General features: G+C 46.8%; 1 protein-coding gene across 9 annotated transcripts in view; it reads left to right on the top strand.

Moving 5' to 3' along the window:
- The window catches only part of igsf9bb (immunoglobulin superfamily, member 9Bb), an 827,780-nt gene that overhangs the window by 722,884 nt on the left and 80,238 nt on the right, over positions 1-24,658 (top strand). For all 9 annotated transcript variants that reach the window (XR_005458187.1, XR_005458188.1, XR_005458191.1 and 6 more), the window contains exons 11-12: positions 1,389-1,539; positions 18,616-18,739. Coding sequence is in view for 3 of the 9 variants with exons in the window: in XM_038779227.1 (XP_038635155.1) it covers positions 1,389-1,539; positions 18,616-18,739 (275 nt within the window). In the remaining 6 variants the exon portion in view is untranslated. The remainder of the gene's footprint in view (positions 1-1,388; positions 1,540-18,615; positions 18,740-24,658) is intronic.

Genomic DNA, 24,658 nt, shown 5'->3' with positions numbered 1-24,658 from the left:
GTGCGGAGTTTGCACGTTCTCCCCGTGTCTGTGTGAGGTCCTCCGGGTGCTCCGGTTTCCTCCCACAGTCCAAAGACATGCATGTTAGGTGGATCGGCCATAATAAATTGCCCTCAGTTACCAAAAAGGTTAGAAGGGGTTATTGGGTTACGGCGATAGGGTGGAAGTGAGGGCTTAAGTGGGTCGGTGCAAACATGATGGGCCGAATGGCCTCCTTCTGCACTGTATATTCTATGTATGTTTTGCCTGATATCTCAATTACTTTTTCTTCTCTTTTCCAGTCTCTTTCCAACACCATCCATGATTTTTCTGATGAGCTCTGTCACTTAAACACTTGCTAGTTTCCTGGCCCTAACCATCTGCTTTTCACTGTGGAAACCCCATCCCTCTTTATTTTCATTCTCCACCAAGACTATTTTTGGTCTCTCTGCTTCTTCTTTGAACAGAGTCCTCATCTACCAACACCCTTCTCCGCCTGCCTAACTTCAGTGTTGCTTTGGACAACCTCTCCTTTGACTCAACCTGCTTCTTTCAAATAAAAGTTGTTGCTATAGGAACCCTTGTAGTTCCTAGCTATGCCTGTCTTTCCTTGGATTATGTGGAACATTATTTGTTTCAGTTCTAGCCAGGTCCCTTCCCCGGCCTCTTTTTATGGACGACAGTTGCTGGAAACGATTCCGGGCGGGATTCTCTGGTCTTTTTCCCACATGAAGTCATTGGACCTTTGCTGCTGTCCCATTGCCAACTCCTTGGCTTTGCCTTGTCATCCTTTTCTGTAATTTAATCTCTCATGCCGCACACCTGTGTCAGACTTTTCCATTTGTCTATTCCTCCTCTCAACTGTTTCCCTGCCTTTATACTTACGGAATACCCGTTGCATCTCCAGCTTTTTTCCAGTTAAGTTATAAGCCTGAAACATTAACTTTGTTTCTGTCTCTGCAGAGTGTTTTCAGTGTTTTCTGTCTTTAATTAAGTGACAGAGAGGCGCATTTTCCATTTGCCCCCTCAGGTGGACAGAAAAGAAAAATCTTGTGACATTATTGGAAGAAGTGTCTGGATTTCACCTGGTTTCATGGCCAACATTTCACCCTCAACCAACACTAAAATATAGTTGACCTGGTCATTTGTCTCATTGCTGTCTGTGGGATCTCACCCTGCGTAAATTGGCTGCTGTTTTCGCCTGACTGCACTTCAAAAGTATTTAATTGGCTGAGAAGCACTTCGGGACATCCTGAGGTGCTATTTATTTTTCTCTTTCAAGTACATGCATATATAATTACAAATCACAAACCGAGTGGAAAATCTGTTTAGTGTGCATTAGGGGCTGAGGAAGTAGGAATTTTCAGACTGACTTAACATTATGTGTTTGGTTTGTTGACACTTTGAAGGTAGGGAAGCCCAGCAAAAGCAAGCACAACATACTTCCAAGTGGCAGCTTACAATTCAAAGCTCTCAGCAAAGAGGACCATGGACAATGGGAATGTGTCGCTACTAATGTTGTCACAAGCATCACTGCCAGCACGCATCTCACTGTAATCGGTAAGTACAGCGGGTTATAACCTGACTGCAGTCTAGATATTTATTTCACATATATCGTGAGCTATTGCACTTGACTTCATATGTTAGAGAATTCTGGCTATATGAATAACTGTGTATATAATTAGACATTGCAAAAATACCAATTAAATGCTGTTTCTAGGGCAAATTTACAATAGATCCTGTTAGTAAACTGGGTTGTACTCTAACATATTGCTGTTGATCTTGCTTTCCTGCTTATTGCACCTGCATTCGAGGAAACCAAACAAAATTGACTGATTCCTTTTACTTAGTATTTCACATGGGCAAATGACTTCATCGAAAGCTGTCTATTTAAAATATTCCTTCAGTCCATTCATTTGTAATTATGAAATATCATAGGATATTTTAATTAATCAACTTAATATTGTACAATATCTAATTAACAAATCAAGCGTTTTACAATTTCTATTGTAGAGCATTGGAGAACACCATTTTCAGAAATACAAAGGCGCTAATTAATGGATTAAAAATGACAACTCGTTAGCTAGTAACATGCTGGAAAAATGAAGATCTTTGGCGTGTTTAATGGAAGTTATCCACCCTATAAACTTAATGAGCTTTAAGCAGGATGATTTGTAAATCTATCTGCTTTCAAATATCATCACTGCTTGAGGAATCTTTCTCCAATATCTCATTAATACTGGCAAGTGTGTGCCAGAGTAAATCTGTGGCAGGGCAAACATCACCCATTTATATAATAGCCCTGCTTCAGCAAGCAACACTGCCTTAGGAAATTAGTAAAACAATACGCCTTTCGCCAGGGACCAAGAAAAACAGCTTTCAAAGCAAACCTCCACTGACAATAAAGGTAAATAGAAGCCAGTGCTGTTGCCACACTGAGGCTGCCGTTCTTGTTCTAGCCAGCCCTGACCAATACTATGATCCTAACATTGTCTCGTGTGGTCCTTCCCACCCCTGTCACTGGTGGTCCTCGGCCAGAGTGGAACGCGTGACTTAAGGCAGCGGCAGCGCGCAAGCGCCCAGTCCCATGGGGTTTCTTGCTGCTCTCTGAATCTACCCACTGTGTAAATTCCAGACAGATTCAGCACATTAGGAACCGGCCATGCTGCAGAACGGCTTCCACTAGAAGGACGTCTGCAGCAGAACTGGAGCATTAGCGCGTCAGTATTGTACGTGTGAACATTCAGCCTGATAGATTTTAGTGTCACATGACTACCAGCCCAGTGTAAAGAAGGTTTATGGTTTCATGCTGAAGAAGCCTTTAATGTTCACCCCCACCCCCACCTGTCTCTTGGTGATAAAGCAATTGTGAGGATTTTCAGGTTACAGTCAAGTCATCAGCACTCAGTCTGTCTGTCTGCAGGGATTCACAGTGGTGTAAATACTGCATTCTCTGCATTGCTGCTTGCCCAGAACTGACCAGAGTCAGTCCAGATACCCTTGAATGCCCCTTAAATAACACACATTGAATCATCAAACGTTAATTAGTGCTAGTTTCTGAAAGCTCAGCTGCCCAATATATCATTGGACGTGAGAATTTAAGTAAACCTCAGTAACCATTAGCAACAAATGAAAATGCGGGCCTAATTGTTATTCATCTGTAGCTGTACAATTATAAAGCTTTGATTGAATATCACACCTTCAGGAGGTGACGAGATCCTACCTTGCTCTAACTCTGATTTTCTTTTCCCCAGTGATATTTAATATTATAGTTACTTTCTCAACGGAAAGTGAGAAATTCTTCTGAGGCTTGAATTGCTGCCCCAGCTTTCAAAAATCACCTATGAATTCTATCCTGAGATATACACTGTGTGTTTGTGTGTCTGTCTATGTGTGTGTCTGAGTTTGGGTGTATGTGCATGTGTCCAAATGTGTGTATGTGTATATGTATATGTGCGTCATTGTGTGCACGTGTGTATATGCGTATCTACACATGCGGCACAGTGGCACAGCGGTTAGCACTGCTGTCTCACATCGTCAGGGACCCAGGTTCAATTCCGGACTTGGGTGTCTGTGTGAAGTTTGTAAGTTCTCCCCGTGTCTGCGCGGGTTTCCTCCGGGTGCTCCGGTTTCCTCCCATGGTCCAAAGATGTGTGGGTTAGATGGATTGGTCATGCTAAACTGCCCTTCAATGTCAAAGGATGTTCAGGTTAGGCGGAGTTACGGGGATAGGGCGGGGTGGACTGGGTAGCGTAAATGGGTAGAGTGTTCATTCCAAGTGTCGGTGCAGACTCGGTAAGCCGAATGGTTGTGTGTGTGTGTGTGTGTGTGTGTTATAATACATGCACATTTACACTGCTGAATTGATTTCGAAGAAGCACTGTCACCCCTATCAATACTAAAAAGTGTTATACCAGTATGGTTGAACATAATCCCATGTTTCCAGGCTGAGCAATTAACTCAAATTTGCTGTAGGAATTTCTCCGAGCTAACAAACAATTCCTTCATTTTCTTCAATAGCCATCAAAAATACCGTGGGGTCTCTAACAACCAAAATCACACAAAGCTGGAATCTCAAAGATGTCGGATAATGGTCAAAATAAGTACTTCACCTGACTCCCAGAGTAAAAGCCTAGTACATCCCTAAGACACAATCACATTAGTCTGTGGCCTTCTTCTATCCAGTATTATTTAATGAAATCATAGAATCCCTAAAGTGCAGAAGGAGGCCATTCAGCCCATCGTGTCTGCACCGAGTCTCTGAAAGAGCATCTTACTTAGGCCCAATCTCCCCCCACCCCCCCCATCCCTGTAACCCCACCTAACCTTTGGACACTTAGGGGAAATTTAGCATGTCCAATCCACCTAATCTGCACATCTTTGGACTTTGGCATCACATGACTACTTTGCCAGCAAAGGCAGAATCTGTACATTTAATTACATACAACAGGAACACAGACTTTAATTCCAAACAGAGTCTGAAAGTATTATGCAAGAAATTGAAATATATTTTTTGATAGTGCAGGGTCATGAGCATCAAGGTAAACTATTAGGGGATTATTAGTGAGGGGGCTTAAATCTTCCACGCATTGCTTTTACCGCATTCATTAATTTGTTCTCATCAAATTCTTATCTGCGTTAATTTAACAGTCATTATTATGTGTGAAAAATGGCATGAGCATATTAACCAATGCGCTAAAAATAGAGTGCAAAAGAAATTAAACCCCAGCGTGTCTCATGTTCACCGGTTCTGCAGATCTGCAGTAATAGAATCCAACAGTGAATCCTTCAATTTAATAATTAGCTATTTCTTGTTGTTCTGCGTTGATATAAATCCACTTTTCACCCACTGTCTAAAAATGTGTCAGTCGTAGCTGAGTTGATCGCAGACTCGTCTGTGAGTCGGAAGGTTGTGAATCCAGGTCTCCGACCAGAGACCTGAGCACAAAAATCCAGGCTAACACTCCCACACAGTACTGCAGGAATACACACTCTCAGCATTCCACTGTTCTTCACAATGGACATTAAACCATGGTCCCATCTCCCCTCACAAGCGGATGTAAAACATCCCAAAATCTAAATGATTGGGAGGAGGAGTGGAGTTATCCTATTGGCTGCTGTGTTTCCTACACTACAACAGTGACTACATTTCAAAAGTACTTCATTGCTGTAAAGGCACTTTGAGCCTTATAGGCACTATATAAATGCAAGTCTCCTTTCTTAATTAAAAAAAAGCATCATCTGCTTGACTAGATATTTATGTTTTTTGTTTGAAATCAATTTTTTTACAGGTCATTTTTAAATTAATATCATTGATGCCTCTTCCTCTCTCCAAAGCTGTCCATGCATAAGAGGCAATATGGGATGGAATATTTAGTTCCTGTGTGATATGCAATAAAGTCAGAAACCCCTTTTTGTGAAACAGGTACATGTACATATTGTTACATGTACCTCGGAGGGAATCATCCCCATCACGTTACCAGTTTTGATTGATGGCATCATTACATCAACATCTTTACAACGGGAAAATTTAATTTGGCAGGAAAATAAGTCCTGATTCCATGCAGAGACAGCCTTCAATATCTTTGAGTTAGAAGCCCTGAAGTATGTCAGTCACAGTAGATTAAGTGTCCTTCACACTCCCCTTGATCTGCTGGCAAGCATAGTGTCTGACAGAATTCCCCATTGGATTCTGGATCTCCATCGAAGAGGTACTTGAGCTTACATTTATTTATTTTTATTGAAATCCTTTCCGGTAACAGTCAGGTTCTTGTTGTAGTCCTGTCAGAGCTGGAATGTCAATGAATGATTAGGGCTCTTTATTCCTAACTAAATGTACGGTGCTGGCTGGAGAAATGGTCAGTTACCTTTTGATATCCCATGTGAGACTTTCAGATTCGGACCAATCATTATCTTTGTGGGTTTTATGAGAAGAGTGACTTCCTTAGCAAAGGCTTCCAGTTTAATTTCACACTTGACTGAATGTTGCCTCCATACTCCCTCTCATTTGTCAAGGTTATATTCTGTCACCATTTCTTCAGTTGGGTCCTGGAATTTAGATGAAGGTTTCTGCGTATCATGAATTGTATTTGCTTTTTGTTATTCTGCTCCCATGGAGTTGAAGTGTCGAGCGATTTAGCATATTGAAATATAAGAGCTGTTCTGCGCATCGGTAGGTATATTTGCCGAATTAATTTACATGCTGAGCTATAATCGTATCATCTCCTTGGGTTTACAGACAGCAGTGTTTTGCATTTAAAGAACAACTACACCCCAATTACAATAATCTTCGGATGAGAATGTGTACTGACGGTCAGGATGACACCACACATTTTTAACCAGAAATATATTCAAAGCTCAGTCAGTGCATTAAGTTTTTCTCAGTTTCAGTCTGGTGTTGGCATTGGAAGCTCGAGGAAAATCAGTCAGAAGTGGGTTATGAAGCTTCTATAAAATAAGTTACTGTATCGTTTCCTGTGTGATAGTGGGTCGCTGAAAATTGAAATTGAGGATCTTTACGACTGAATTGTTACTTTCACACTCATACCCTTGTGAATTGTTTCTAGGCCTGTTAAAACAGCGGGTACAGTTCATTTGACAGCTATCGCAAGAAGTGAAATTCAGGAATACAGCTGGATGCTTATCTCTGGTCTATTTTTCCCTAACTGTGGTCAATTCTTTATGCAATTTAGCTCTGTAACTTTAATAGCACTAGGAAGAACAATCGTACCTTTGACAGGATTAAATATTAAACCATACAACTACTGCATTTTCATGTCACATGCAATACTGCAGCAAGCTTTTTTCTCAGCATGTTCAATTCAGTTGGCAGTAAGTTCCTCAACATCCCTCCATTCAATACTTTCCAGGTGATTATTGGTTTATAACCCATGTGGCGCCGCAAAACCTTATCCTCGTGATGTGACAGGTTCCATGTTGCACTGTAAATCTATCCCAAGATGCAACCTGTTAACAGGATGTGCTGTGTCACCCTGACAGGATGTGTGTCCTGTTAACACGGCATGTCCCAAATCGCTACTTTTTTTACGTACAGCTCACTTACAGCCCGACATAAGACCAGCTTAATTTGAAGATTTAGGCCAAACTTGTGTTTCAATATCTGGCTTTAGTTTCCTGAGTTAATCCTGCTCATATGTTAATCCCACCCCTTCCCCCTCACTTCACGTTTTCTTTTAATCAGTTTGATTCATGCTAAGTTTATACAGCAGACATTGGTTATTTGAAAACCCCTTGGAAATTGAATGGAACAATGCTGGGTGATAAATCCCTTTTATATACATAGCATAGTTGTGCTGACAAAGAGCCCACTTTGCCATTGTCACTAACATGAAAATACATTATAGGATTTACTGTGCATTCATTCACTACTCCCAAAGATACTATTGAAGGGACACAGCTAAATTGTGGTAAAGGACAGAATACAGTCCTCAGATACTGAGCGGCGGCACGGTGGCACAATGGTTAGCACTGCTCCCTCACAGTGCCAGGGACCCGGTTTCAATTCCGGCCTTGGGTCACTGTCTGTGTGGAGTTTGTACCTTCTCCACGTGTCCGCATGGGTTTCCTCCGGGTGCTCCGGTTTCCTCCCAGTCCGACGGTTAGGTGGATTGACCATGCTAAATTGCTCCTTAGTGTCCAAAAGGTCAGGTGGGGTTACTGGGTTACGGGGATAGGATGGGGGCGTGGGCCTAGGTAGGGTGCTCTTTCAGATGGTTGGTGCAGACTCAATGGGCCAAATGGCCTCCTTCTGCACTGTAGTGATCCTGTAATCCTCAGTGAATAGAAACATTGGCCAGGCCAGTGCTGTAGAAGCAAGGACATGGAGTTGTTCAGTGTGGATTCACCCAACTCCTGACCTCATTACAGCCTTGGGTCAAACAGGGACAAAAAAGCTGAATGCCAGAGGTGTGGTGAGAGTGGCTGCCCATCAAGTCAGCATTTGACCAAGTATAGTATCAAGGAGCCATAGCAAAACTGGAGTTAATGGGAATCAGGGGGAGAACTCTCCATTGGTTGGAGTCATACCGAGCACAAAGGAAGGTGGCTATGGTCGTTGGAAGTTAGTCATCTCAGCTCCAAGGCATAACTGCAGGGGTTCCTAGGCCCAACCATCGTCATCTGCTTCATCAATGACCTGCCTTCAACCATAAAGTCAGATGTGAGAATGCTCACTAATGATTGCACCATGATCAGGACTATTTGCGACTCCTCAGACACCGGAAAAGTCCGTGTCCAGATGCAGCAAGACCTGGACAATATCCAGGCTTGGGCTGCCAAATGGCAAGTAACATTCACACAACACAAGTGCCAGGCAATGACCATCTCCAATAAGAACGAATCATACCACCACCCCTTGATATTCAATGGCATTATCATGACTGAATTCCCTTCTATCAACATCCTGGGGGTTGACTGGGTTAGGTTGCTGTATCGGGCACTGAGTTAGGTTGCTGTATCGGGCACTGGGTTAGGTTGCTGTATCGGGCACTGGGTTAGGTTGCTGTACCGGGCACTGGTTTAGGTTGCTGTACCGGGCACTGGGTTAGGTTGCTGTACCGGGCACTGGGTTAGGTTGCTGTATCGGGCACTGGGTTAGGTTGCTGTACCGGGCACTGGGTTAGGTTGCTGTACCGGGCACTGGGTTAGGTTGCTGTATCGGGCACTGAGTTAGGTTGCTGTATCGGGCACTGGGTTAGGTTGCTGTACCGGGCACTGGGTTAGGTTGCTGTACCGGGCACTGGGTTAGGTTGCTGTATCGGGCACTGGGTTAGGTTGCTGTATCGGGCACTGGGTTAGGTTGCTGTATCGGGCACTGGGTTAGGTTGCTGTACCGGGCACTGGGTTAGGTTGCTGTATCGGGCACTGGGTTAGGTTGCTGTATCGGGCACTGGGTTAGGTTGCTGTACCGGGCACTGGGTTAGGTTGCTGTATCGGGCACTGGGTTAGGTTGCTGTATCGGGCACTGGGTTAGGTTGCTGTATCGGGCACTGGGTTAGGTTGCTGTACCGGGCACTGGGTTAGGTTGCTGTATCGGGCACTGGGTTAGGTTGCTGTATCGGGCACTGGGTTAGGTTGCTGTACCGGGCACTGGGTTAGGTTGCTGTACCGGGCACTGGGTTAGGTTGCTGTATCGGGCACTGGGTTAGGTTGCTGTACCGGGCACTGGGTTAGGTTGCTGTACCGGGCACTGGGTTAGGTTGCTGTACCGGGCACTGGGTTAGGTTGCTGTATCGGGCACTGGGTTAGGTTGCTGTACCGGGCACTGGGTTAGGTTGCTGTACCGGGAACTGAGTTAGGTTGCTGTACCGGGCACTGGGTTAGGTTGCTGTATCGGGCACTGGGTTAGGTTGCTGTATCGGGCACTGGGTTAGGTTGCTGTACCGGGAACTGAGTTAGGTTGCTGTACCGGGCTCCGGTAGCTCGTGTACGGACAAACAGGACGACTTCGGAATATTTCAGGCTACAACGGGGGACGAGACAGGGATGTCCCCTCTCCCCACTGCTGTTTGCGCTGGCAATAGAGCTGCTGGCAATTGCTCTGAGGGCCTCAGGGGGCTGGAAGGGGTTGGTCCGGGGGGTGGAGCACAGAGTCTCTCTGTATGCGGATGACTTACTGTTGTATGTTTCAGACCCAATGGAGGGGATGGGGGAAATTATGGGAGTCTTTGGGGAATTCGGCCGGTTTTCGGGGTACAAGCTCAATTTGGGGAAGAGCGAGTTGTTTGTGGTTCAGGCAAGAGGTCAGGAGAGGCGACTGGGGGATCTTCCGTTTAGAGTGGTAGGGGACAGTTAAAGGTACTTGGGTATTCAGGTGGCGAGGGATTGCAACAGGCTACACAAATTGAACTTGTCCCAGTTGGTGGACCAGATGAAGGAGGATTTCCGGAGATGGGATGCGCTCCCGTTGTCTCTGGCGGGTAGGGTGCAGTCGGTAAAAGTGACGGTCCTCCTGAGGTTCCTTTTTGCTTTCCACTGCCTCCCCATCCTCATCCCTCGGTCCTTTTTTAAGCAGATCAATAAGATTCTAGTTGGCTTTGTGTGGTTGGGCAAGCCCCCGCAGGTGAAGAGGGCAATGCTCGAACGGAGTCGGGGGGATGGTGGGTGGGCGCTGCCGAATTTCAGTAATTACTACTGGGCGGCAACATAGCCATGGTTGGGAAGTGGGGGGGTGAGTCGGCGTGGGTGCGCATGGAGGCGGCTTTGTGTAAGGGCACAAGTTCTGGGGCATTGGTGACGGCGCCCCTGCTGTTCCCGCTGGTGCTGTTCTCCACCAGTCCAGTGGTGGTGTTGGCCCTGAGAGTCTGGGGGCAGTGGAGGAGACATGTGGGAGCAGAGGGCTCATTGGTGTGGTCCCCCGTTTGCAACAACCATTGGTTTGCCCCGGGGAGGATGGACAGGGGGTTCCGAATTTGGCGGAGAGCAGGGATTGAGAGGATGGGGGACTTGTTCTTGGAAGGTAGCTTCCCGAGTATGAGGGCGTTGGAGGAGAAGTTTGCATTGGCTGGGGGAAATTAATTCCAATATTTACAGGTATGGGTCTTTTTGCGGAAGCAGGTACCAACCTTCCCATTCCTGCCGCTAAGGGGGATTCAGGATGGGGTGGTCTCTAGAGGATGGATAGGTGGGGGGGAACGTCTCGGACATATATAGAGAGCTTATGGGTTTGGAGGAGACGCAAAGCGAGGAGCTGAAGCGAAAGTGGGAGGAAGAGCTGGTGGGAGAGATAGTGGAGAGCCTCTGGGCGGACGCGTTAGGAAGGGTCAAAACTACCGCAACATGTGCCAGGCTCAGACTTATCCAATTTAAGGTTGTTCACCGGGCTCACATGACAGTGGCCTGAATGAGCAGATTCTTTGGGGTGGAGGACAGGTGTGTGAAGTGCGCGCGGGGGGCAGCGAATAATGTCCATATGTTCTGGGCATGTCCGAAACTGAGGGGATTTTGGCAGGGGTTTGCTGATGCCATGTCCACAGTATTAAATATGAGGGTGGCAATGAGTCCGGAGGTGGCGATTTTTGGGGTGCTGCAGGATCCGGGATTCCAGGAGGAGAGAGAGGCAGATGTCCTGGCCTTTGCTTCCCTGGTAGCCCGGAGGCGCATATTACTAGCTTGGAGGGACTCAAAGCCCCCGAAATCGGAGACCTGGCTTTCGGACATGGCTGGCTTCCTCTGCCTGTAGAAAATTAAGTTCGCTGGGGTTCACCCGGAGGTGGCAACCATCGTCGACTTCCTCGCAGCGAACTAATCGTCAGCAGCAAGGGGGGGTGGGAGGGGGTTAGGTTAGCGGAGGTTAGGGGGGTAAGTAATGGCAAGACCTGTGGGAGAGGGAGGTGGATTTGCATTATGTTTATATTTTTCTTGTTATGTTTATTGTTGATTTTGTTGTTGTTGAAATGCCTAAGAGATACCTCAATAAAACGTTTATTAAAAACAAAACATCCTGGGGGTTACCTTTGACCAGAAACTATATTAATACTGTGGCTACAAGAGCAGGTTAGAGGCCAGGAATCCTCCAGTGAGTAACTCACCTCCTGATTCCCCAAAGCTTGTCCACCACTTACAAGGCACAAGTCAGGAGTGCGATGGAATACTCCCCACTTGCCTGGAGGAGTGCAACTTCAACAACCTTCAGGAAGCTCAACATCATCGAGGACAAAACAGACTGCTTCACTGGCACCCCTTCCACAAACATTCACTCCCTCCACCACCAATGCACAGTAGCAGCAGTGTGTAGCATCTCCAAGTAACACTGCAGGACTCATCAAGGCTCCTTCAACATTGGCTTCCAAATCTACGACCACCACCACTTGGAAGGACAAGGTCAGCAGATACCTGGGAACCCCACCACCTCGAGGTTCCCCTCCAAGGCGTTCACTTGGAAATATATCACCGTTCCCTCACTGTCGCTGGGTCAAAATCCTGGAACTCCCTCCCTAATAGCACAGTGGGTGTACCTACACCACATGGACTGCAGTGGTTCAAGAAGGCAGCTCACCACCACCTTCTCAAGAACAATTAAGGATGGGCAACGAATGCTGGCCCAGTGCGAAGCCCACAACCGGTAAAAATTAATCATTTAAAAACTCACCAAGGTTCCTGAGGCAGCACCTTCCAAACCCATGACCACTGCCACCTCGAAGGACAAGAGCAGCAGATACCTGGTAACTCCATCACCTGGATGTTCCCCTCCAAATCACCCACCATCCTGACTTGGAAATATATCGCTGTTCCTTCATTGTCGCTGGGTCAAAATCCTGGAATTCCCTCCCTAACAGCACCGTGGATGTACCTACACTTCGGGGACTGCTGCCGTTCAAGAAGGCAGCTCAGTATCACCTTCTGAAGTGTAACCAGGAAGGGGCAATAAATTCTGCCTAGCCAACGATGCCCACATCCTATAGAATGGCAGTGGCAACCCTGCCACAGTTCTTTCCAGGAACCCCAATGTGTTTTAATTCACAATTTCAATAACAAGAATTTCCAGGGCCTTCAGGACAAGGACTGCCCAACCTCTAAGAGCTTCCGACCACTCAGAAGGCCAGCAGACCCCGAAGCGGCACCCAAGTGGTGGCCACTGCTGGGGCCGTGGGGCACAGGTGGGTGTAGAGTGCGGGGCCTTTCTGGGGCCATTCAAGAAGGTCCTAGCAAGGATGGGTGTCAGGTTAAGGGGCAAGGGCTCTTCATGCAGGGACATCCCATGCCACTAATGGGACTCTCCATTGAGGACAGATTGCCAACGTAGGCGGGACCCCGCCCCGACGCCACAACTGGTCTGCCAGGATACATCTGTTGGCTTGCCCACATGGTGTGGGTGCCCCGCCCCAACACCTACAGCAGGTGGAATGGTCAAAAGGATTGCACTTTAATGACTTAACTAAACTGAAGGTAAAATACCAGTGGGGGTGGGTTGAAGCCTGTAAGTGACCTTAATTGGCCTGGGGTCGGGGAAGTTCGAAGTTATCCTTTATTGGAGGGAGTCAGGAAGGTGACAGACTCTACATCCCACACAAATGATGGGCTTCCTGCCCCCCACTTCTACGGTTGGGTGACATTAAATTCTGCTCATAGATTCAACCCATAATTTCCCAGATCGCCATTTCCTGTTCAGAGACGGGCAACTTAGGTCGGATAGGGAGCAAGGAAGCAGAGGGTGAATCATCTCACCAGTCACTGCCACTACCCTCTCAGTACCCAACACCAGCAGGCACCTGGCAGTTGGTTACCCTCCTGGTTTGAGGAGCCGTACATCGGCGAGAGAGACTTGTGGCGAGGACGGAAAATGGGAAAAATACTTGAAGAAATAAAAATTAACTTTCACTTAAAAGATATCCGACTAGCCAAAGGATTCCGCCCAATGTAAATGATTTGCCAGCATCCTTTGATGTTGTGGTGGCACTTGTCCAGTTCATGCATCTTCTGCACTTCATTTCCCGGCATTATGTAACCAATATAATGGTTGCATTAGAAATGGTGCTTGAAGAGGAGGTTCTTAAGAGTGACGGTGTAGCAAATGGGAGCGTGGCCACAAATTAAAATAAAACCGCACCCCGTACACATGCATTCTGCAATGCCACGAAAGCAGGGTAATTCCTTAATTAGCATCGTCTGTACAACAATCTTCCCAACATGCAGCAAATTGAAATAAATGATCTACTTTTTGACTTGGGTCAGCTTTCTGTCAGAGATGGCCCACAAAATGAGGAATGCTGAAAATTCCATAAGAATGTAAAGTTCCTGTTTTGTTATGCAGCTTATGCCGTAGCATAAGCTGCTTCCTTGATGTGCACTCTGACACAGGAAGGTTCAGACTTGGAGATAGCTTTAACACATTTATTAAACTGTTAACAATTCCCCGACTTGGATTCGACTCTCCTGTTAATCCTGCTATAGCTACTGTCGTGAATGCCCATTGGTCATGTCCTATCTTACTGACCTATTGTTGAATGTCTGTGTGACATGTCTCTGGTGCTCCCTCTAGTGTCTATCTAGTCTACGTGCATTTACATTAACCCCTTGTGTATTTACAGTGATGTAAATGGTGATCAATCTTGAGCTGACAGGGCCTCTCAGTAAACCATTAAGAATGAGTGATAGCTTGCTTGGTTTGATTGTTGCTTTTGCTTGTTTAATTACTGGTGGTGTGATATTGCTGGAATTCCTTTTGAACAACGTCTGTCCTGAGTGTATTTCAGCTCCACAAAGACGTGAAGGCATGTTTTATTAGCTGAACAAAATAAAATTTGAATGACAATGCAAACATAGATTGCGATTGATGCGCCGAGTTTCAATCTACGTATAGTTTAGGCGGAGGGATTATTAATGGGCATGGGAATAAATATTCAGTGGTGATGTAGTTCAGGCTCATCACTTTGTCAAACTGATGTAATAACAAAGTACTTCCACGTAATCTGGTTGCTAAAGCACTGTTGCAGGATTTAATCACTGCCACTCACAATTCTTATGTGTAACCCCCCACCCTACAATGTTCATCTGCTTCAGTGCCTAGCTCTTTGAGAAAAGCTAAGAGTGAAAATCCACAAGCTATGATGTTCACTCTTACACTGCCACCACTGCTCAGGATGAGCACCATCAGAGAGCAGAAGCCAATTGGAGGCCCCAGTGCCAAGCTCATTGTGGGTGGGTGATGGAAATGTTTGCCACCATGGGAGTGTACAGAGCAGACACAAGAAATGTTTCCAGAGAGGGGAAATTTCAGACAGTCATTTCAGGCTGCTCCCAAGCAGCAGTTTCAGAAACGTAAAGGCGGAAGTTAGAAAGTAGTTCACTTTCCCTTTCAACCAGGGATCGTATGGGGTGAAATTCGATATGGGCGGTGCACAAAACAGGAAGAAACCCTGTGGTGGTCTGAATGTGAGCACTGCCATTGGTGCAGAGCATGGATTTCCCATTGGCTCTGGCTGGTCATGTGCCTCTCATCTGATTGGCTGGGACTAGTCATGTGACTGCTCACCAATTGGTCGAGAGGCAAGTAGACCCCGCCTCCGAGACAGAGTATAAGTACCCAGAGTTCCCGGCGGTCGGCCTTACTCTGTAGTTGAGCACCGGACTAACAACTAGCTGATTAAAGCCACAGTTCGGATCCTAATCGTGTCTTGAGTCCAATTGATGGTACATCAAACCCATTAGCCCCCATTATATGGTAGCCTTGAGAATCAGTTCTGGTGAAGTCAATAGGGCTAAGTATGGGATGGAGCAAAAGCAGGAGATGCCACCCCTCTCGTGTACTATTCAGCGATTCTGCTCTTATTTATCCTTTTTCATCGGCCTCCTACTATATTATTTTCAACAATCCGCTTGTTGCCCAGATATATCCCTGTCTGAGAGAGCAGTGTAAACCGATGATCAGACACTTTATGTGACTGTAGGGAAGATGAGGTGAAGGTGGCATTTGTAATTTCAAATAGGGGGATCTCTGCTGAGTGACATACTGGATCAAACTCAGTCAGTAGGGTGCAGCTGAGTGCAAAGGATTGCTCGTCCTGAGTTTGAACGAAACCCACTCTGACTAGTTTCACTTCCAGTTTGGGATTTTTCCTAGCTTTTGCTCATAGCATCTTCACGGGACCTGCTATGAGTGAGCACTTGGTCCCAATGAAACAAAGTATGTTGTCATATTCACGATAGCTCGTGTTGCCCAGACATCCTAGGGAAACTATAAGAAATCTTATAGACGGGTGAAGAGCTCATCTAATCTCTAGCAAATCCTGCCCCATTAAAAATATACAGGGGGTGATTTTGCTCTTAACCAGGGCCGGCCCAAGGTACCGGCAACTCGGGCAGTCGCCCGGGGCGCCATGTGCTAGGGGGCGCCAGAGACTCGGGTCCCGCGCATGCGCAGTTGGGCCGGTGCCAACCAGCGCATGCACGGTGGCCGCCCTCCCCCGCCTCGGCCCGGCCCCCCCCGCCTCAGCCCGGCCCCCCCCCCCCCCTCGGCCCCGCCCCGCCCCCGCCCCGGCCCCGCCCCCGCCTCGGCCCGGCCCTGCCCCCGCCTCGGCCCCGCCGCCCCCCCCGCCTCGCCCCTCCCCGCCTCGGCCCCCCCCGCCTCGCCCCCCCCCCGCCTCGCCCCCCCTCGCCTCGGCCCCCTTCCCCCCGCCTCGCCCCCCCCCCCGCCTCGGCCTCCCCGCCCCACCTCGGCCTCCCCCGGCCCCGCCTTGGCCCCCCCCTCGTCCCCCCTCAGCCCCGCCCCCCCCTCGGCCCTGCCCCCCCCTCGGCCCCGCCCCCCCCCCCCCCCCCCCTCAGCCCCCCCCCCCCCAAGGGCGCTGAAGTTCAGCTTGCCCGGGGCGCTAGCAACCCTAGGGCCGGCTCTGCTCTTAACATTGCCAATTTTGATTGAATTATCCTAGCAACTTTCACCACACAACTTCCCACCTCCAAATGTCTCAGCCAATCAACAATCTGCCTCACCTCCCTTATAACTGGGAAACAAAAATGTCCAAAGAAAATGCCTCTAGAATTTTCCTACTGGGCTGTTTGCAGCAATGTGCTCGAGATTAATCCTTAATTCCTGGATCCTTATCCCCCCCATCCCCATGGTAAGCGAGCAGTTTGGATTGCATTAACAATATTGAAATGACCGTGAAGATTGGTCATCCTCAGACCAATCCCATTGGGCAGCATCACCCTCACCACTCACGTGCCTGCTCGATGGCATCAGTCCTGACCCCCATGTATTAATTTTCAACACACTTCCTATCACTTGATTTTCATCCAACCCTGATCTTGTGCCAAGATCTTGTAAATGGCCCATCACCTTATCCTCTGGAAAGACTTCTACTTGATAATAGCTCAGGTCATAAAACATAACTAATAATAACTACATATTTTGTAGGTTTCAGTTGACAGCACTCTCGTCTCTGAGACGACAGATTGCTGCTCCACGACCTGGGCACGAAAATCAAGGCTGACACTCCAGTGCAGTGTAGTCAGAGTGCTATGCTGTCAGAGGCACTGTCTTTCACATGAAATGGTAAACCGAGGCCCTGTCTGCTCTCCCAGCTCGGCGCAAGAAATTCCAAGAACAATTTTGGAGTAGAGCAAGGAACTTAATCCCAGTGTCCTGACAAATATCTATTCCTCAATCAGTATCACCATAACGTATTATCTGATCGTCATCACATTGCTTTTCTTGGAAGTTTGTTGTTCACAAATTGGCTACCGCAATTCCAACATTGCAACAGCGTCGACACGTAAAGCATGGCCAGTATTCTCCAAGCCTCTGCGCTGCACTCGCACCCGGTGTGGGGGTGGAGAATGTTGGATCCGCGAGGCCTTCGCGCAATTCTCCGGCAACCGGAGAATCGATGCCAGTCGCGGGCGGTCGACACGGTGCCGGTTGGGGCGTTAAAAGAGGCCCCCGTGGCGATTCTCCGCGGACGAACAGCCGAGTTCCTGTGGCGTGGTTCACTTATGATTCCACTTGGCAGGAGTTCAGAGTCAAGGCTGTCCTGGTTGGGGGGGAGGGGGGGGGGATCCGTCACCGGGGTTGGGGGGGCCTCCACAGCGGCTAGGCCCGTGATCGGGGGCCACCGATCGGCGGGTGCCCGCGATCTGGGGGGGGGGGGGGGCTACTTCTTCGGCGTCGGCCCGCTGTGTGGGTCCGCCATGTCGCACGGGGCCAGAAGTGCAGGGCCCCGTATCGGCAGCCGGAGCTGCGTGGAGCACTCCAGGGCCCTGCAAGTCCCCCTAAAAGTGGAGAATCACCCCGGACTTTCTAGAAATAAGTTCGAAGTGATTTGCGCCCGTTTCTTCACAGACGTGAGCACTTTGTCCCATTATTGGAGAATCCCGCCTCATATATTTGGCTTTAAAGTGTATGGGACACGGTGCCGATCGGGGGGCATTGAAAGAGGCCCCCGCGACAATTCTCCGCGGACGATATGAACATAAAAAGATATCACATAAAGTTTTTTTTAATTGTTTACTTTCCAGTCTGAGGTACAATATGTTAAAGTGAGACAGATCTAGGAAAACACCATTAGGTCCAATAAGCTAGGCCCTATTTTTGTATCATATTTCTTAATCATATTTCTTAAGCTCTTCTCTCCAGCACTGTAACTGATTATCTTCTAACCCCATATATACTATCTGCTTTAAAGAGCTTCCCTGGTAGGATTTTCTATAACTCTATTACTCTTTCGGCATAAGGATTCTTCCTATCGTCACTTTTAACTCTTAACCTGGTTTATTTCCTTTGAAAGAATGGATTCTTTCATTTGTGATGTAGAAAACAGTAAGCCCAGAAGTCATTATAATTATAATGAGGGGCAGCACGGTGGCCTAGTGGTTAGCATTGCTGCCTCACGGCGCCGAGGTCCCAGGTTCGATCCCGGCTCTGGGTCACTGTCCGTGTGGAGTTTGCACATTCTCCCCGTGTTTGCATGGGTTTCACCCCCACAACCCAAAAGATGTGCAGTCTAGGTGGATTGGCCATGCTAAATTGCCCCTTAATTGGAAAAAATGAATTGGGTATTCTAAATTTATTTTAAAAAAGAGGAAAAAAAAAAGAAAAAAAAATTATAATGAGGGATTTTGCATAAATGAGGAATAAACTGTGACTATGTGACGACTAAGCTCTTTTTTCCCTCCTCCTTGCAGGCACAAGTCCACATGCGCCGACCAATGTTAGAGTCACAGCCACGATGACCTCTGCTAATGCCTCCTGGGACCCAGGTTATGATGGTGGATATGAGCAGACATTCACAGTCTGGTATGGCCCTGTGTGAGTCATCCTAGCATGCTTTGCTTTCCGCCCTTTCCTTCTCAATTCTTTGCTTACAATGAATGTTCTGTATGCATTAGGCTTCCTATAATGACTTGCTCTTTGCTGTTATCGCTTGGAAGTTGTATAGCTGCAGGCTGCTGATTCAGAGAAAACAGGCTCTGCTGGCTCAATAGTATTTGGGCTTTCTAACTGCCTTGACATTTCATTTGTCCTTTCTCATTCCTTTCTGGTTGAGCTGTCCTGCTATGCTCGTAGTCGAGTAGAGCTTCTAAACACTTGTTACAATGAAACTACCCAGACTTATTGTGACTTTGAGAACAGTTTTGATCCCCATTGTCTAGGCTAGTTTCAAAGCTTATCTTGGAGGGAAAAGGGGGTTGTTTTAGGAATGCTTCCCAATTAATTTTACCACCCATATTATGCACACTTGAGTCTTGATGTACTATGAACAAAGGCCCAGTGCTGCCCAATGACGTACTTAGGGCCGTTCCATTGCTACAAGTTATTTCTAGTAATTATATCTTGCAATGTCATTTATGGTCCTGAGCACAGTTCAATGAGAGGTATAGATGAGATACCAATGATGCTCAAATATAACTAGCTATTGAATCGTTTCCTCATCAGGGCGATGCATTCTTAATGTATCTACACTGTTACTAAGTGTCGGAGCCAGAGCAAAGCTCTGCCCAAACTCCTGATTTCTTGTTTCGCTCACAAGAAAATATGTAACATGGAGTCATTATTAAAAAGGTCATTGCTGACAGGGGCAAATTGTACTTGTGGGGCTTGACGTACACATATCACAGACAATGTGCACAGTTATCATCACACCGCAATCCATTAGAAATAAGTAAGAAGTCTTACAACATCAGGTTAAAGTCCAACAGGTTTGTTTGGAGTCACTAGCTTTCGGAGCGCAACACCTTCATCGGGTGAGTGACTTCTTACTGTGCCCACCCGAGTCCAACGCCGGCATCTCCACATTATTAGAAATAGAATCATAGAATGTACATAGCAGAAGGAAGCCATTCAGCCCATCGAGCCTGCACCAGCCCTTGGAAAGAGCACCCTACTTGAGCCCTACGTCTCCACCCTATCCCCTTTATCCCCCTCACCCAACCCAACCTTTTTGGACACTAAGGGCAATTTAGAATGGCCAATCAACCTAACCTGCACATCATTGGACTGTGGGAGGAAACCGGAGCACCCGGAGGAAACCCACGCACACACGGGGAGAACATGCAGACTCCACACAGACAGTGACCCAAGCCGGGAATCGAACTTGGACCCTCGAGCAGTGAAGCAACTGTGCTAACCACTATGCTACCATGCTGCCCTAAATAAAAGGTAGCTAATTGCCTGGGTAACTTGGATTCTAAATATTACACAAGACTAAAAAAATCCAACCATCTTTGATAAAGATTGTTTATTTTATATTGAATTAGCAACAAATGACTCACCTCATACACAGGAGAGCACTTTCTATTCTGCCTGTTTCTTTGTAAGCGAGCTATGGTAACAAGATGTGTTGTGTTCAACAACAAAGGATTGAGAATGTCAGTAAACCACCAGCAGAGGAGCTTAAGGGTATCAGAATGCAATCACTCAAAACTGCCAGATTTCAAACAACAGAAAATGCTGCAAACGACTCACCAAGTCAGGCAGCATCTGTGGAAAGAAGATGGGGTTAACATTTCAGCTATGAACTGCTAATTTCAACTTTGTCACATTTTAAATTAGTACAGTGCTCCGCACAATAGATCACAAACCAGGTGCAGTAACAATATCAACGCAATCTGCAAGGAAAAGTGAGGCGGTCATTTCGTTGGCCACTCCTGGTGTGTTCACTGATTATTCTCAAATAATTCAAACATGTTAATTGAGGACATAGGGGGAGAAAGTGAAATGTTGCCCATCTCCATTGAGAAATGTCTCTGGGTATCATACGCTATTGTAAAACAGATTATCTGCTGCGGGGCAGACTTGATAGTCTTTTCACATCCTTCAGTTTTAGTTGTTCAATTTCACATCCCTGGGATTTTTACTCTTCCATCGTTAAGTACATACACACCGTTTTCCAAAGATTTCTGCAGCTTTTCCACTAAAGTTACAGTGGGAAGGTGCTGGGTAAAATTACCTCATCATGCGACATACCCACAAAGGCCAGGAGATCCGGTGCAGCTTGGTGGCACAGGTTAGGCACCTTTTCACTCAGTGACCCTTTGTTCAACTCCAGCCCAAGATGAACGTTTCCTCGGTTTGCTTGCTTCAAAGCTTTACATGAAATGACATTGGACGGTCAGTCAAGCTCTCATTGGCCATCTCATTTAGCAAGGTTGCTGGATATCTATGTGTTTTTTTATTTATTCATGGGATATGAGCATTGCCATCAAAGACTGCATTTATTGCCCATTCCTAATTGCCCTCCAGAGCTGGTGGTGAACCACCTTCTTGAACTCCATGCAGTCCAAGTGGTGCAGGCCGGAATCTTGTATTCCGGAGTCTAAGTTTGACAATGGGCAGGGAAATGAGAGTGATTTACGCCAGGGGTGGGAGGTTTGGGGCATGGGACGGCTGACCACTCACGACCTTGGGCTGTTCAACACCTTGTAAATGAGAAGATCACCGATTCTCATGACAGGACCAGGCAGGAGGTTGCCATCGCCCACCCCACCCTTACCTCATGAGATCGAAAAATCAGGCTCCATAGCAAAAGGGCACCCATACAGTTTGCACTATCCCTTCCACCTTTGCTCAACTACTACTCTACCCTTCCCCACCAACCTTTGCTCCCTTCCTTGGTAATCTTCCACTGAACTTGCAATGCCATCACCTGGTTCCAAGCATTCACAAACACTCCCCAAAGAGGATAATGCAGCAGCATCTCATCATTATTCGTGGAAGAAGCCTACCAAACCTGGTTCACAATACTTTTGTACCAGTTATAACATTGAATGTTATAATTTCTCGTGACCAGGTAACTTATTTTGGAGGGGGAACGTAATTCCAATGAGCTGGCCTTTTAATGGGCATACATGGCTTGCCAGTGCATGCAAAACTGCTTCATTATTTGCAGGAAATTTGACCTGCATTTAAAACCCTGAGGCCATAATTGCTAAAGTTCATCCCAGCGTCGGTAGATTGATTATTGGCCTCACGCGGAATTAAGGTCCCTCGCCCGCCAAGCTTCCCACTGCTGGTGGGATGGGAAGATTCCGCCTTTAGCTACACCCACAGTGCTGTTTGTGAGGAACAAATGTAAGCAGTTTCTGAAGTTGCAGAGTAGGTAGGGCAGGATTCCACGTTCCAGACCTGCGAGTGCATGATGCTGACACTAAGTGCTTGCAGTCAGAAGTTCCATTCCCCAGCATCAATATCCGTAGTGAACATAACTTCTGTTCTAAACCCAGCACTGCAGGGTGGCGTGATGTTTTTATTCCTCTGTTGACTTGCATCCTCTTTGAATGTACCATAAACCACCTGTCAGCAGATTTAGCTCCTTGATTAGAAGGAAGGTTAGAAAGGTTCTCACGATGGTATGGAAAATAAAGAAGATATGTTAGTTCCATGGAGACGTACAGGTTAGGTGAATTGGCCATGCCAAATTGCACCGTAGTGTCCAAAGATGTGCACGTTAGGTGGGGTTACGGGGATAGGACAGGGGACTGGGCCTAGGTAGGGTGCTTTTTCAGAGGGTCGGTGCAGACTCAATGGGCGGAATGACCTTGTTCTTCACTGTACCAGTTCTATGGATTCTATGGATCAGGGGACCAATGTTCAGATAATGTAGGTACAACTCTGCACTCCATCTAACATGGACCATGCCAGACTTGAAGCTAGTGTTTGCTTGTCTGTTCTGTTCCTTTAAATATCAGAGTGAAGCGTTGTGCATTGCCCATAATTCCCCTAATAATAAGCGTATAGTTATGAATAGTTTAAACTACTAGTCTCATCATTGTCACAAAATGTTTCCTCCCATGTATGCTTTGGAGTTCGAGGATAACAGTGGCCAGATTTCACATTGTTCACTTCAATAAATTTATCAAAACAGTTCACATAAAGTTCCTCTGTCTACCTTTCTAATGTTATCCAATTATTTGCGTTAGTTACTGAAGAGCTTTGTGACCACCTTCTTCATTAAAGGCAGGATAAAAATGCAAATTGCCTTGGGGGGTGGGTTGGGGGTCTGGGGATGGCAGCAATATCGAGATAGTGTTGTAGGTTAATCCTCAAATCTAACCCAGACTGCTGGATTGAATGTCTCCTGTCGTTCATCATGCTCTAATTTGAAAAGAGTTTGAATGTTTTCAAGGTGGTATCTCATGGGTAGCAATTTGTTCTGATTTGGACTGTACAGCCTGAAAGGCTGCTGGAAGCAGATTCAATAGCAGCTTCAAAAGGGAATTGAGTAAATGCCTGAAGTGAAAACATTTGCAGGGTTATAGGGAAAGAGCAGGGGAGCCAATACAGATATAAATATTTTTTAAAGAATTTACAGTGCAGAAGGAGGCCATTTGGCCCATCAAGTCTGCATCGGCCCTTGGAAAGAGCGCCGCACAGAAGCCCACACCTCCACCGTATCCCCATAACCCAGTAACCCCACCTAACCTTTTGGACACTAAGGGGCAATTTAGCACGGCTAATCCACCTAACCGGCACATCTTTGGACTGTGGGAAGAAACTGGAGCACCAGGAGGAAACTCACACAGACACGGGGAGAAAGTGCAAACTCCACACAGACAGTCACCCAAAGCCCGAATTGAACCCGGGTCCCTGGAGCTGTGAAGCAGCGGTGCTAAATACTTTGCCACAATGCTGCTCCGTATAATGGGCTGAATGACCTCCTTCTATGCTGGGAATGTTCTCTTAGGAGAGGAGGAAGAAGAGATTTGATAGAGGTATTCAAAATCATGAAGGGGCTAGATGGAGTAAAGCGGAAGAAGTTGATCCTGCTCATAAAAGATCAAGAATGATGGGGCACAGATTTAAACTGTTCTGCAAAAGAAGCAAATGGTGTGAGAATTTTAAAAAATCCACGAGTGGACTGGAATCACTGTCTGGAAGTGTGGTGGAGGCAGGTTCAAATGAGGGTTTTCAAAGATTTCTTGAATAGAAACAATGTGCAGGGGTATAGGGAAAAGGCAAGGCGGCATGGTGGCACAGCAATGAGCGCCACTGCCTCACAGCATCAGGGATGCAGGTTCAATTCCAACTTTGCTTGGCTGTGTGGAGTTTGCACTTTCTCCCTGGGCCTGTGTGGTTTCCTCCGGGTGCACCGGTTTCCTTCCCACAAGTCCCGAAAGACGTGCTTGTTGGATGAATTTGATATTCTGAATTCTCCCTCAGCGCACCCGAACAGGGGGCAGAGTGTGGCGACTTTCACACCTAGGGGATTTTCACGGTAACTTCATTGCAGTGTTAATGTAGGATTACTTATGGCACTGATAAAAATTATCATTATATTATTATTAATGGGTCCAATGGCCTCCTTCTGCACTGTAGGCTTTCTATGGATTCTATGAAATGGCACTAAGTCATGATGCTCGTTTGGAGAGCAGTAGTGGCATGATGGGCCAAATAACCTGTTGCTGAGCCATAACAATTCTGTGATTCTCTGATAGTTTGGCTGGAGTTGAAGGGCAGGGTTTACGCTCACCCACCAGTGGGTTTGAAGGTGGAGGGGGCATGGAAAATGCAACAGGTGGCCTGCCCATTACCTACCCACCCTCTGTTTTAAATTTTACTGGTGTATGGGGAGGCATTGACAGCACACTCACTCTTCCCTGAAGGAAAAACGTGGGTAATGACTGGTAATGGTCTGAACTGGAGATACATTTTAAGATATAAAGGACCAGTTCAGACCAATATGAATCATTTCCCAAGTTTTTCTGGTTTTTGTTTTCTTTATTGAGTCTT

Source organism: Scyliorhinus canicula, chromosome 19 (genome assembly GCF_902713615.1).
Source record: "Scyliorhinus canicula chromosome 19, sScyCan1.1, whole genome shotgun sequence".
Classification (NCBI taxonomy): Eukaryota; Metazoa; Chordata; class Chondrichthyes; order Carcharhiniformes; family Scyliorhinidae; genus Scyliorhinus; species Scyliorhinus canicula.
This window is presented reverse-complemented; position numbering and strand designations above follow the sequence as displayed.